At 54.4% G+C, this 12366-nt stretch overlaps 4 protein-coding genes across 4 annotated transcripts; 2 read left to right on the top strand and 2 right to left on the bottom strand.

The window, feature by feature from the left end:
• Nucleotides 1-2962: 2962 nt before the first annotated feature.
• Nucleotides 2963-5601, bottom strand: HMPREF1541_00525 (uncharacterized protein; the record flags this gene model as incomplete). Its single annotated transcript, XM_008712831.1, has 4 exons — nt 2963-4918; nt 4967-5186; nt 5237-5334; nt 5428-5601. The coding sequence occupies 4 exons, from the start codon at nt 5599-5601 to the stop codon at nt 2963-2965; spliced, it is 2448 nt and encodes an 815-aa protein (XP_008711053.1).
• Nucleotides 5602-6513: 912 nt separating this feature from the next.
• On the top strand, nt 6514-7077 carry HMPREF1541_00524 (uncharacterized protein; the record flags this gene model as incomplete). Its single annotated transcript, XM_008712830.1, has 1 exon — nt 6514-7077. One exon carries the CDS (start codon nt 6514-6516, stop codon nt 7075-7077), a length of 564 nt encoding a protein of 187 aa, XP_008711052.1.
• A 99-nt stretch (nt 7078-7176) lies between these two features.
• HMPREF1541_00523 (uncharacterized protein) lies at nt 7177-9726 on the bottom strand (the record flags this gene model as incomplete). The annotated part of the gene is made up of 3 exons (XM_008712829.1): nt 7177-7791; nt 7838-9565; nt 9610-9726. The coding sequence occupies 3 exons, from the start codon at nt 9724-9726 to the stop codon at nt 7177-7179; spliced, it is 2460 nt and encodes an 819-aa protein (XP_008711051.1).
• A 576-nt stretch (nt 9727-10302) lies between these two features.
• HMPREF1541_00522 (uncharacterized protein) lies at nt 10303-11586 on the top strand (the record flags this gene model as incomplete). The annotated part of the gene is made up of 1 exon (XM_008712828.1): nt 10303-11586. One exon carries the CDS (start codon nt 10303-10305, stop codon nt 11584-11586), a length of 1284 nt encoding a protein of 427 aa, XP_008711050.1.
• Nucleotides 11587-12366: the final 780 nt, after the last annotated feature.

The raw sequence follows: 12366 nt of genomic DNA, 5'->3' as shown, positions 1-12366 counted from the left end.
AGAATGAAGGATCTTTGTTGAAGTAAGAAGCGACGAAGAGAAGGTAGAAGACCACGGGAACATATTGGTTTGCGTATGGGCTGCTCGACCCTTTGTTAATACATGGTCCTTGGACGTTTCGAGTGATGGTATCCGAAAGCGGTAGCATGGCTGCAACCGGGTTTTCTGGCCTGTAAAACAGTGATCTGGATCGACGTTGCAAGCCATCCAGGTTGAACCCGTTCATCGACCTGCATACACCGTTGCGATCAGAGATCAGAAGGCCGAAGATATCTTTACCCGCCAAGGGGCAATCGCTCCATCGGCAGCCTGCTCATTACTGGCTAGCCGTGGATCGGTCAGCAGTATGCGCTCGGACGCAATCTATGGTTCCATCGGCAACTTCCTCGCCTGCGCGATGATCAGCTGCAATGCATGGACTACAGCCTTGCGCTTGAGCAGACTATCGAGCACCTCCGGCCTCGATATCCCCACCACCTATCAGCTTGGGGAAGAGCCTCCGAAACACGACCAGATCATTATGGGACGGCTGCTTGATAGAATCACCTGGATGGGAAAGTGGCTCCTCTCGAGCACGGGCCTCCACCTGCTGCTTGCGCAGACCTTCTGCATTCCTGGAGCCCGATTGCATCTGACAACAAGCCTGAAATTCCAGCAGAGTCTGCTTCTATTCCGCCAAACACGGGAGAAGGATGTTGAGCGCATTGTGTCTGCAGCGAGCATGAAGAGTCGTTCTACAATACGAGTGATATCGCAATCTGGGCCACTCGATCGGGTAGTTGCGACTTAGGCGGGGAACGTGTTTGAACCCGAACTGCTCTGGCTCAGTCAATGGGGCATGAACGGCTGTCAAACTCTAGACATGGTTCAGAAATCCCCGACACTCTCGGTGGCGTCGCAGTTGCCAATCTATACACACTTCCCTGGTGCCAAAATCCTCCTCTCATAGGAAACGAGACTATTGGGCCGTGGCACAGCGCTTGCAACCTATCTCGGACAGAGTCATGGTCCTGGTCTGCTTGGACTTGAGTTTCTTGGCTGGGACGTCCAGCCACGCCGACAGAGGCAGTGGCAGAGGCGCAAACAGCGCGGTACTGGGTACCTGGTAGTGCTCGTGCACTCTCTATCCGCATGTGGCTTGGCGCATTGGTTCAGCCTTGTCCGTTTTCGGCCGGCAAGCCGATTGGCCGGGCCTGGAAGGATCCTGGTCCGCCGCTGCACGCAACTCAACGCCTTGAATTCCCTGAAAACGCTGGCAACCCTGACCAATGTCCGCAATATGTGCTGATGATCACCTGCAGCAGATGACCCCCAGAACGTCCTGGTTGCAAAAGATGGCGCACCTACTACGTCGCAATCTTAGTCATGAAACACCCCATGGGATGGTTCCGCCCTGGCCTGTCTGCCTCTCGACCTATCAAGAGATGCAAGAGTGATCCTGGCCATTCCAAATACTAGAATACTAGACTCTGGGTCTTCTCTCGGAGAGGCCGTCAAGCAAAGTGCAACATTCAGGTAAGTCCAGGCGCAATACCACCAAGAGCGGGACCTTCGCGGACCGCCACCCGCACGAGTTGAGACATGCCTTACCCATTGCCGCAACGAACGCTCGAGATCGCGAAGTATAATGCCCAAGCATGCTGCTCAAACCCCACAACAAAAGTCCCAAGTGCTGCCTGGTCCTCTAAGCCCAAGACCTAGGTACGAGGAGAGACTTTGCTGGATTTCGGTACGGCCCCACGTATCTTCCCTCATCACCAGCCCGCAAACCCAGAGCGGTACGTTCTCCGAAAGTTAGCTGCGACTGCACACGTCAACAAGCCCACACATGCCACCCATCAGCTATAAGGACGCGCGCCTGTCCTACCTGCATTTTCCACCTTTACCAGACCACCGGGACAGATGCAATTGCGTTCCTTCGCTCCCAGCATGCCAGCCGTGCCAGGATGGCCGCCGCTCCGGAGGCGTTCATGACAGATGCAACCCGCAAGAAACACCTGTGCCCATCTCAGCCTCATCGGCCACCCCGAGCCTTCGCCATGCATCCATGCATCCATGCTTCCATGCTTCCCCCTCTTGCAAGCAAGAACGCAGCCAGTCGAGCCCGAAAATCCGCTTCCCGTTCGCCCTCGCATTTCGCTTCCCGTTCCCTTCTTGTCCACTTCATGTTACCCACCAGTCTAGTCTACCTCACCTCGTGTCCCCACAACAACGCTACTCCTCAAAACGCCACTCTGCCTCTCTGCCCCTCTGCCTCTCCAGCTTTCCCTCCCTTCCCCCCTCTATCGCCACAAACGTGTCTTCAACGCGACAGCCGCTATCCCCAAGCCCCACCCTCATTCGGCCATTTCAAGAGTGAGAAAATAACCCCCCCCCTCTCTATCTTTCGTTATTGTAAAGGGAGGGAAAGAATGGTCCGGCAATGGAAGGGTAGGGTCAGATCCAGGATGGCGGTGCCCCGCGGCGGTTCGGGATCTAGGAGATGTCTGCAGGTGATTAGGTGACTGGGAGATGCAGACTTTAGCAAAGGTGAGACGGTCGCGTAGCTGGCAAACGAATGGGTGGCACTAGCGAGGCTATTGTTAGTAAATAGATAGATAAGGACTGGACTCTGGAGAAGCTGGTGGGCCGACCGCCACGCATGATAGTTTGGTGTGCATCTGGGTGCGTAGAGAGTTTTGACCCAATGATATATAGACTATCGGAGGGCAGGGCAATGGAGATCTTCAAGACGATGCCTTTTCTATTCAGGCCCAAAGGTTTTGAGCCAACTTGGGGTAACATCTCTCTATCTAGAGGGTCCGCCGGTATTGATACATTAGCCTGCGAGGGCACCAAGCTCTCGACCTTCAAGCTCGGCCTTGTCCATCAGTGCGCCTCATTCGCTATGCCCATTCGCCACGTTCGCTCAATGCTCAATACTCAATCACATCATGATTCGTCCAAAAGCCTGCCTGATCCATCAGGAACCGCCCTGATCCTGCTGCACACCCTGCTTACTCGGGGTCGGTTGCGGGCCACGCTCTGGGCTTGGGGCCAACTTGGCAGCTGGTGGGAAGACAGGAGTACCGCTTACTGACGGCGGCGCAGACGGGGAGTGCTTGACGGGTGACACGCCGGATAGAGGAGGTGATGAAGAAACGTGGCCGTTTCGGGGGACGAGATTTGGTGTAGGGGTTCCGTTGGGGAGGGCTTGTGGGGCTGGATGGTTTTGGATGCCGGCAACAGGTCCGACGTCGTAGTTTCCCTGAGACGGAGTGATGACAGGTCGATTGATAATCGGTGAGGGCAGGCGAGCAGCAGGAGTCTGTTGGCCATTAGGCTGGCCGGAAGATCGAGGCCGAGGGGTATCTTCTGACGATAGAGGTCGACCAGGATGGACAGCAGTTGCCTGAAGTGGGGGAGGATAGTGATGTGGTTGCATATGATGCGCATAGCCGTTGGCGGCACCATTGAATTGCGGAGGCGCATACTGATGGCCAGAAGAATTTGGTCTCTGGAGAGGATGCTGCGCAGCTGGAGGAGGATAGCCCCATTGCTGACCTGGCTGCAGGGGAGGATAGCGCTGGGGGCTGGACTGCATGGGTGGGGGACTGGTTGCATGCTGCTGATATGGCGACATGACGAACGGATAGTTTCGCTGCGCTGCTGGGTTCGGAGGATACTGAGAAGGTGAAAGCCCATTTTGGACCGGAAGGGGAGGTCGAGGACCATAGGCAGGACCATTCGCTTGTGGCTGGTAGCCATTCGCTGGTACTTGGTGCTCAGGCTGGCGAGGACCCTCCACACCAGCAAAGCTCTGCTTCTGGGGAGATGGGGAGGTGAGAGCAGCACTGGGCTGAGGAGGTGATGAAGACTGGCCGACCTTGAGCTGTAGCATGATCTTGGGACGGCTGGCCTCTTCTTCCTTTCTGCGGCAGTCGGCACAGACAAAGTTGAAATCTTCCCGTTCTGCAGCTTGCTCAGAAATGTTCAGACACTTGCTGTGCTGCCACACGTTGCATCTGTCGCATGAAATGCTGTGAGATCCATCATCCACATTCTTGCCGTGGACGCCACAACCAGAGCAGTCAAAGGTCCAGTCATCTTCGCTAGCGATTTCATCAAGCTTCTTCTTGTTCTTGGCGATGCGTTCGCGAACCTGGCGTTCGGAGCCTCGTGCTTCACCTCTCTCGATAGCCTCTTGTTCCGCAGCGGCTCGTGCAAGCTCTTCTTCAGCAATTATCCGTTTGAATTCGCGATCTTTGATTCGTTGTTCGCGCGTCATCATCCGAGATTGACGGTCGTTGTCCATCTGTTCCTGTCTTTCTTGCTCGCGGTGGGCAGCAGCGAGATCAGCAGCACGTCTCCGTTCCGCTTCGGCAGCCTCGCGCTCGGCTTTCTCACGCTCGAACTTACCAGCAATGCGGCTGGAGCGTTTGGCGGTCGCCATTTTCTCCATGGCTAGCAGTTCACGTTCACGGCGTTCGATCTTTCGTCGTTGTTTCTCTTCGGCGGCTTCGATTATGGGGACGACATCGGATACAAGCCGGTCTCGCAGAGCCTGCTCGTTGGGATCCTTGGTCCGCTTGAATGAGTCGACGAGTTCCTGGTAGTCTGACAAGGTGATGGCGACGCACTCCCATTTGTATCCTCCAAGGGTATCGACATCGGCGCCTGATGGGGTCCCTTGTATCCCTTGCTTGGTTTCGTCTTCACCTTTGTCAACGCTGGTTTCATCAACATCAGGAGTCTCGGAGTCCTCTATCCGCTGCCGCTTGCTTGCGCGACGGCGAGCAGCCTGAGCCTTCTTGGAAGTAGCTTTGGGTTTTGCCTTGGGCGGTGGCGGGATGGGTGGTTCGGTCCGGCGATACAAGCGATCATCGTCCAGCAGGTAGTATGTACGGTCATCACGATCCCAACCAAACTCTTCGACACGCTAACAATGACATCAGTATAAATAGTAGGCAGGGGGCAAAGGACATACCCATTCGACTTGCCGAGACTCGGTAGGTTGCTCAGGCATTCTCTCGCGAATGCGATCGGGATTGAAAAACGTCCAGACTGTGAGCTGATGCAGGATGCGAATCTTGAGGAAGATATCGAAGTCACGGAAGCGCTTGGGCTGCTCGTCATCACCATAAGGATTGAGGTGAGGCATTTTAGCTAAGTATTGTCGGCGGGTGTACTCATCCCAATTGGAGTAGCTGGGACAGGGTCAGTATCTCTGGTCCTGCAAGGAGCATGCTCAACTCACTCAAGGGCACGGAACGACGAGATCCATTTCAGCAAGGTGAGGCCGATCTCCTCAAGTTTTTCTGAGTATGTTGGTTTCAGGCACTCTTCTTCGAAATCCTATAGGCACCATGTCAGTCATTTGATTCGATGGTACGGGCCTGCGACTTGTTGCTGGTGTGGCAGCAAGCAGGCAATGACAGAGTCGCGTACCTCGATGTCGAAATCGCTGTCAATCTTGACAGCCTTCCCAAATATGTGGATGTACTGCATGACGCTTGCGAACTCCCACATATTTCTTATCTTGTGGATTTGTGAGGTATCCTGGGGTGCATGAGCCGGAGGCTCAGAGGCCTCCATCTCGTCTCTTGTCCGCTTCCGCGGCATGATGCGAGAACGAGGCGCGAAGGGGGCCGCGCTGGGCGGTTGACGCGTTTCTTAACGTGTCTAGGTCAAGTTGATGGTCGATTGATACGTCTGGAAGGGTTCCCAAGCATCTGAGCAGTCTCCAAAGGCTTCACCTGCATGAAGTCCAAGAAAGTGGTCTGTTAAGAGATGGGCCTTGTACTTTTTTGCGCTTGAACCGCAGGTCACGGCATGATTCAACTTCGGCGCCGGCGTACTATTCTCCGAGGCTTGGCTCAGCTCCTCTGATCACGTGCCCAAGCACACACCTTTGCCTTGATTGGCGCATCTCAGGCAGTGAATTGATGATGCATTTGCGGGAGAGATTACAGAACAGTGTGTGCAAGTCCGGTATGCAAGCTAATAGCACCCATGCAAGCACATGCGGGCTCTGCGAAAACTTCAGTAGACAGCCAAATGTAGTGACAAGCATTCCGCGGGCGTTTGGGACAATGTTGTATTGCAGTGACACTCTGTTTGGCCCACCTGGCCTTCAGGGGAGGCTGACTCGAGAGTCGATCTGTGCATTCAGTCACAAGAACACCTCTGACGACATTTCACCCGGAATACATGCCAACGCGTCCCAGCAGCAAGGCTCACAGTGATTGTGCTACTTTAGTCGGAACCCCTTTGCCGCTCATACTTGTTGATAAGCACTATGCACCGAACAAGGCTGAGATACCTCTCTAGCAACAAAATGATATTGACAGGCTGTACTCTTCATACATCCTTTGCGGTAGTTGATCCCTGAGTGTCGTGACCAACAGCGTTCGCCAGCATCTCTTGGCATGCTTACGTAACTCTGCTCTCCCATCCACTTCCCATGCCCCATGGCTGCCTTTTGCGTCTTCCCTGCATCAATATTTTCCCGGTGACTTTCTCTAACCCTCCAACATGTCAAGTAGCGCACCGTACACCCCGGCCGAGCCCTTCGAATTCCCCGCTCGCCACTCCTGGCCACCCTTCTTCTCTGCACAGCCCACGCTGCAGAGCCGCCAAGCACAACTAAGTCGCTGGTCGACCCTCATCCAACGCTACTGCCGACATTACCGCTTATACAACCTCACGCTGGTCGATGCTCTGGATACGCCACTGTTCCACAATGCTACGCTCAAGAAACGCTTATCGCTCGCAGATGCCAAGGCGATCATCGAGCACATGGCCTCGGCCGCCGGCGACAACCGTGCTGAGTGGGTGTCGTCGGAGAAATCAGCGGCGTGGATCTGGTGGCGCAAGCCCGAGGAGTGGGCGGATTTGATTGCTGGTTGGGTGGAGGAGACGGGCCAGAAAGGGGTGGTACTAACGCTCTATGAATTGGTGGAAGGGGAAGCCACCATGAACCAAGAATTTTACGGCATGGACACACGAATACTGAGGAGGGCGTTGGACACGTTGGTCAAGAAGGGAAAAGCGCAGGTGTTTGGGACAGAGGATCAGCAAGGCGTGAAGTTCTTCTGATCATAACAGGTATGACGTCGATGTCGTTATCTCGTGTCCGAAGGGACCAATATCTCGACGCTTCCAGGTACGCGAAAGTAAGCTTTTCCCGATACCTTCTCACGAGCTGAGCTCGTATTTGGTCACGGGCAGAATCTCCTGACGCATTGCCGTCTCAATCAGCCAGTCGGTCGTCACTATCCGAGGGATCATGCGAGAGCTCTGCGCCATGGACTGAAATTGGTGCCACAATTTCTTGTTGTCACCTTCCTCGGGGCTGATGAGATATACATCGGTGTTCTCATCGTCAGCACCCTCACTCCCGGCTCGATAGGACTTTACGCGAGTACCCTTCCGGCCCTGATATAGCATGCATTGACCGCCATTGGCCTGGACGATCTGATTGTAGGTCTCGAAACCGCCATTGACGTTTGGCAGGCAGTATACGGAACGACCCTCGAGAAGCCTGTTCCGGTTTTCCCTTGCTCGTTCCTTGGACAACGTCAAGGAGAGCCCCAGGCGCTTTTCCTGTTCCTTGTCGACAAGCTTGAAAGCTTCAGGGTCCTCGAGCTCTTCGCTCTCCAGACATGCGTCAATGAAATTGGTCGAAACAATCGTTGGAGCGTAGGACATGGCCGATATGAATTTGACTGTTCGCACAATCCGTGGAGCCGCGAGGTGTGTGGCTCGAGCTGGGTCGAGCACGAGGCTGATGCCTAGCTGGCGAAGCTTAGCCTAGGGCTGTTAGCAGATATTTCGATGGATATTTCGTCTCACTCACTCTATCCGAATCTTCGACTTTCGGAGCATCTTTCCATCGAGCATATCCCGTGACAAGCAGATGCATAGCTATGGGTGGAAGGCCGGTCTTTGGCTTCTTCTTTTGCTCGACCTCTGGAATATGCTCCTGGTCAGCCATCTCGTCAACTGACCGCTTGCGTGGCATTTCGACGCGCTCATCGTCAGTCTTACGTCGGCCGCCGTATACCACTCCGCCTACCCGCTTCTTCTCCTTCTCATACAGAGCGATGTCTGTAGTCAACTCATGTAGCTTCGTGGTAGCAGCGTCTTTGGAACGCCGGCTGTTGGTGGTGGAGGGCGTGATATTCTCCTTTTCTAGCGCAATGAACCTGGAGGCAGCAGGAGTGCGAAGTTCGGCGGCTTTTGCTGGTTTGGGATTCGTACGCCTCAGTGGTAGCTTCGCGGCGCCATCACTCGCGTTGTCATCAATTTCAACATCACCCGGAAAGAACTTCTTTTCTAGGACCTCCCGATCGATCTGAGTCTGGCCGACGACTTCACCCAGGTTGGTTCGTTTCGGGAAGTGGGTGAATCTGCTGTTGCTGACGCTGGCCACCGTCCATTTGGCGTAGCTCTCTTCCAGCCATAGGTGGTTGACGAGGTGGATCCCCCATTCCTTCGCTGCAGCACATTTCTCGCTTTGGACGTGAGCAGTGATTAGATGCGTGTTATCTTGTTTTAGAGTCTTTGTACATTCGGCGCCACTTGCGGTGATAAGGTTCTCAAGGTACGTTCTTGCTTCGCCGGTGTAGTTGGACAAACTAATCTTGAGCTTGTCGAAACCCGGGATGCCTTTTGGATCGATGGGATAGTGCATGAGTCGCTTCAAGGGAGAGGTCCATACGTCAGTGGTGATGAGATAGTAGAGCCAAGCTAGGTTGCCAACATGCTTGCCGGTGCGAGATGCGAATTGGTACTCCTGACCCTGCCGGTATTTGCAGACGTACATACCGCACTGGGGTACGGACGAGACAACCTTGCCGCCTCCATTCCGAATGATTTCTTCCAGAATGCCCTTCAGATGTGACCCGAGGCCAAGGTCTTTTGCAAGCACAATCTTCTTGTTCTTGAACACGGACTGCGCTCTACGTGTGGTTGAAGGGCTCGGAGGAGGGGTAGAGGCTGGATCAGGATCGACGGCGCCGTTGACAAGGGTTTGTCGATAATTGTATGGCAGCTTGTCGACCGAGGAATTGAGGATCTCGGGATTGGGCAGCTTGTAGGGAGTTTCATCGATTTTGCGACCGAGCCTCAGACAGTCGTCAAACCAGTGCGGCAGAACAATCCTGATCTTTAGTCGTCGGTTAACAGCCGTCTCACACATGTGCGAGTCAATGCTCAGAGCCACGATGTGCGTGACTTGACTCGTCAGCTTGTACGTGAAAAGGCCACCCATGGCTAGGACGCCTCCGGCAATGGCATCAGCATCGCCTTCAGGAAGGTCTGCACAGCATGCGACCACGTCTGACAAGAAGTAACGAGGGTCGGGGGAATACTGGCGTGGATTTTGCAGCTTGTCTTTGGCAAGTGAATGTTCGATCCAGCTAGGCTTGATAGTAGGGATCATAGCATCGCAGGCCCGGTCATAATCGGGATAGTCGGTCGTTGTGGAAACAATGTGCGTGATCCCCTTGAGTGCGAGCGCATCGTTTGTGTCATAGGTATCAATGTTTGCCTCGCCGTCGTGCAGCGTCAAGGATTTAAGAATCTACATAAATCAGCATGAAAACACAACATCGGCATTTCACGCACCCGCTGGGCCTCATCTTCTGGTATGCCATCGCTTCGTACAACAAAAAAGTTGTTCTGTGCGAACAATCCCTTGGGGGCAAGTTCATCGACATCCATGGCGTCTGGATGTGGCGGCATTTTGGGCTCGACGAAGGACCGAATGAGGCGAGAGCAAGAACCTAGAAATGAGTTATTCATAGCATGATACAGGCGCGACTTGAACGTCAAGTGATCAGTCAAGGCAGGAGCAGAGCCATTGGCGCAAGTGGCGGATGTTGATTCAGTGTACCCACGACGAAGAAGCAAGTTCCACTTTAGTCGCGTCGCGGTCGACTCAGACTGGAGTGGGTCCTGACGCGTCTGCGAAACCACGTGACTAAGACTGGTCTGGTGGTTCTCTCCACAGCTCAGCTATCATTTCGCAGCACATGGCAGCATCCTATTCTTATAAAGTCCTCCAGCTGGCCAATGCTAGATCGCTCAATGGATACGCTGTCCGCAACGGGTGTTGCAGGAGTTCATCTGTGTCCCTGGGACGGAGGAACGCATCCGACAACAGAATAGCGACGGTCATGGCCCCACGAACCTCGGCAATTCGGGCTGGGAAACCACAGCTCGACTCTGAGCCCACCGAGGTCACGAAAGACCATGACACTGCGCTTTTTTCTTGAACGCACATCTTGCTCTAGCTCCAGTTTCTCAGAGTTGCCAGCCATGTATCCCTACCACATTGTTGAGCATATCGTGCCAGCACAGCATATTCGAGAGTTTCCACGAGCAGTCCTTGATGCCGAAGAGACCGTCTTAAACCTGCATGTCAAGCAGTATATACCCACAGACAACCCCGACCCTCGACCAGGCGATGTTACAATAATAGGAGCGCATGCCAACGGCTTCCCAAAAGAGCTATACGAACCGTTGTGGGAAGACCTTCATATACGCTCGAAACTGCATAACTTTCGGATACGAAGCATATGGATTGCAGATGTCGCGCACCAGGGTTGGAGCAGTGTTGCCAATGAAGAGCTTTTAGGGAACGACCCATCATGGTTTGACCATTCCAGAGACCTGTTACACCTTATCAACCTGAAAAGAGACCTCATGCCGCAACCAATTGTCGGCATGGGTCACAGTATGGGAGGTGCCCAACTCGTCAACCTGTCTTTCATGCATCCCCGTCTCTTTCGCACACTGGTCCTCATCGACCCAGTCATACAACAACAAGCCTCTGTTCCGGAAAGCGTTGGGCCTTCGCCAGCCCGCCTCTCAACTTTCCGTCGCGATGTCTGGCCCTCGCGCGAGGTGGCCGCGAAGTCATTCGCGAGCAGTAAGTTCTACCAAAGGTGGGACCCCAGGGTCCTCGATCGCTGGGTAACGTTCGGTCTACGAGACATGCCCACCGCTCTTCATCCCGTTGACCTAGTCGCGGATGGATCGAAGCAGGTGACGCTCACAACGCCCAAGCATCAAGAAGTGTTCACGTTCCTCCGCCCAAACTACGATCACGAGGGCGCAGGTGGAAAGCCAGTCAACCGCAAGGAACGCCCGGATCTGGACCCAAGCATGCCTTCGTTCGGGAATTTCTACCGCTCCGAAGGCGGCGCTACTCTCATGCGGATAGGCCAGCTGCGACCGAGCGCTCTATATGTGTTTGGCTCCGAGTCGGAGATCGGTAGGCCGGAAGGAGCGGAGAAGAAGGTCGGCATGACGGGCATCGCGCCTGGCGGGAGCGGGGGTGAGAAAGAGGGCCGCGTCAAGGGAATCACTTACGAAGGCATCGGGCATCTCATTGCGATGGAAGCGGTGCAGAGGCTTGCAGAAGACTCGGCCGAGTGGATTGGCAGGGAAGTACAGAGGTGGAGGGAAGAGCAGGACGAACTTCAGAGGACGTGGCGCTCAAAGCCGCGGCGGGAGAGGCAGATGGTTGATGACTTGTGGAAAGAGCAAATTGGCGGGCCGCTGGGGAAGAAGAAGGTTCCCGCGCAACCGAAGCTATAAGTGTGCCCAGCAGCGCGGAAGATCATCAAGTAGAATTGCCCAATTTCTAGATTTATAAGACAGACATTCATATTGAGCCCCATCATGCTCTCCCCATCTAATGTGTCCCCAATCTATCACTGCTGCAACGGCCGAGGCCAAGTTTTCCCCTCCACCCACTGTCGGCCCAACACCTCGCTCATTCTTGCACTCACAACTCAGCTTGAGCACCCAACGGGCACCTACAGGTTCCTCGCCCCAGAGATGAATCGCCTCAAACATGCAGTTGTTGTCCACGAGGAAGCAGTGCTGTTCTGGCACGAGAAGCCCTGTGTTAAGTGGGGAGGCAGGCGGAAAGGCCTTGCGTGGCCAGATGACCCGAAACCAAGGTGGAGCTAGAGTGAGCAGCGTCTCGAGGACGGATCACAAATATGCCTGAGAGCCGTGGACATCTTGAGCAGGGAGGATCTGGTCAGATTCTTGTGAGGAGGCCAGAAGAGATAGTATTGCTGATATCGGTGAGCAAACGGTGAAAGCTTGCAGATGTTGAGACCAAACTAGCAAAGAGCAGTGAGTGATTCTTTCGATCAAGTGTTTGTCATGTCAGGGGATAGCTATAACTGAGGCCGTCCTGAGCCGTCAACGACGGTATCCGCAAGGTACTGCCGTGTGTCCCAGCAATGGCATTGTGATGTCTCTTGGTCGTCCCTGGTAAGTGAGACTCTCACACAAGGGCGGCTTTGTTGGAGACCTACCTGAAGATACCATACCAGTGGCTTCATGGGGCGACCGCAAGCACCC

The sequence above is a fragment of the Cyphellophora europaea genome, assembly GCF_000365145.1.
Source record: "Cyphellophora europaea CBS 101466 unplaced genomic scaffold supercont1.1, whole genome shotgun sequence".
Lineage (NCBI taxonomy): Eukaryota > Fungi > Ascomycota > Eurotiomycetes > Chaetothyriales > Cyphellophoraceae > Cyphellophora > Cyphellophora europaea.
The sequence above is the reverse complement of the archived record's forward strand: the minus strand, read 5'-3'. Positions and strand labels throughout refer to the sequence as shown.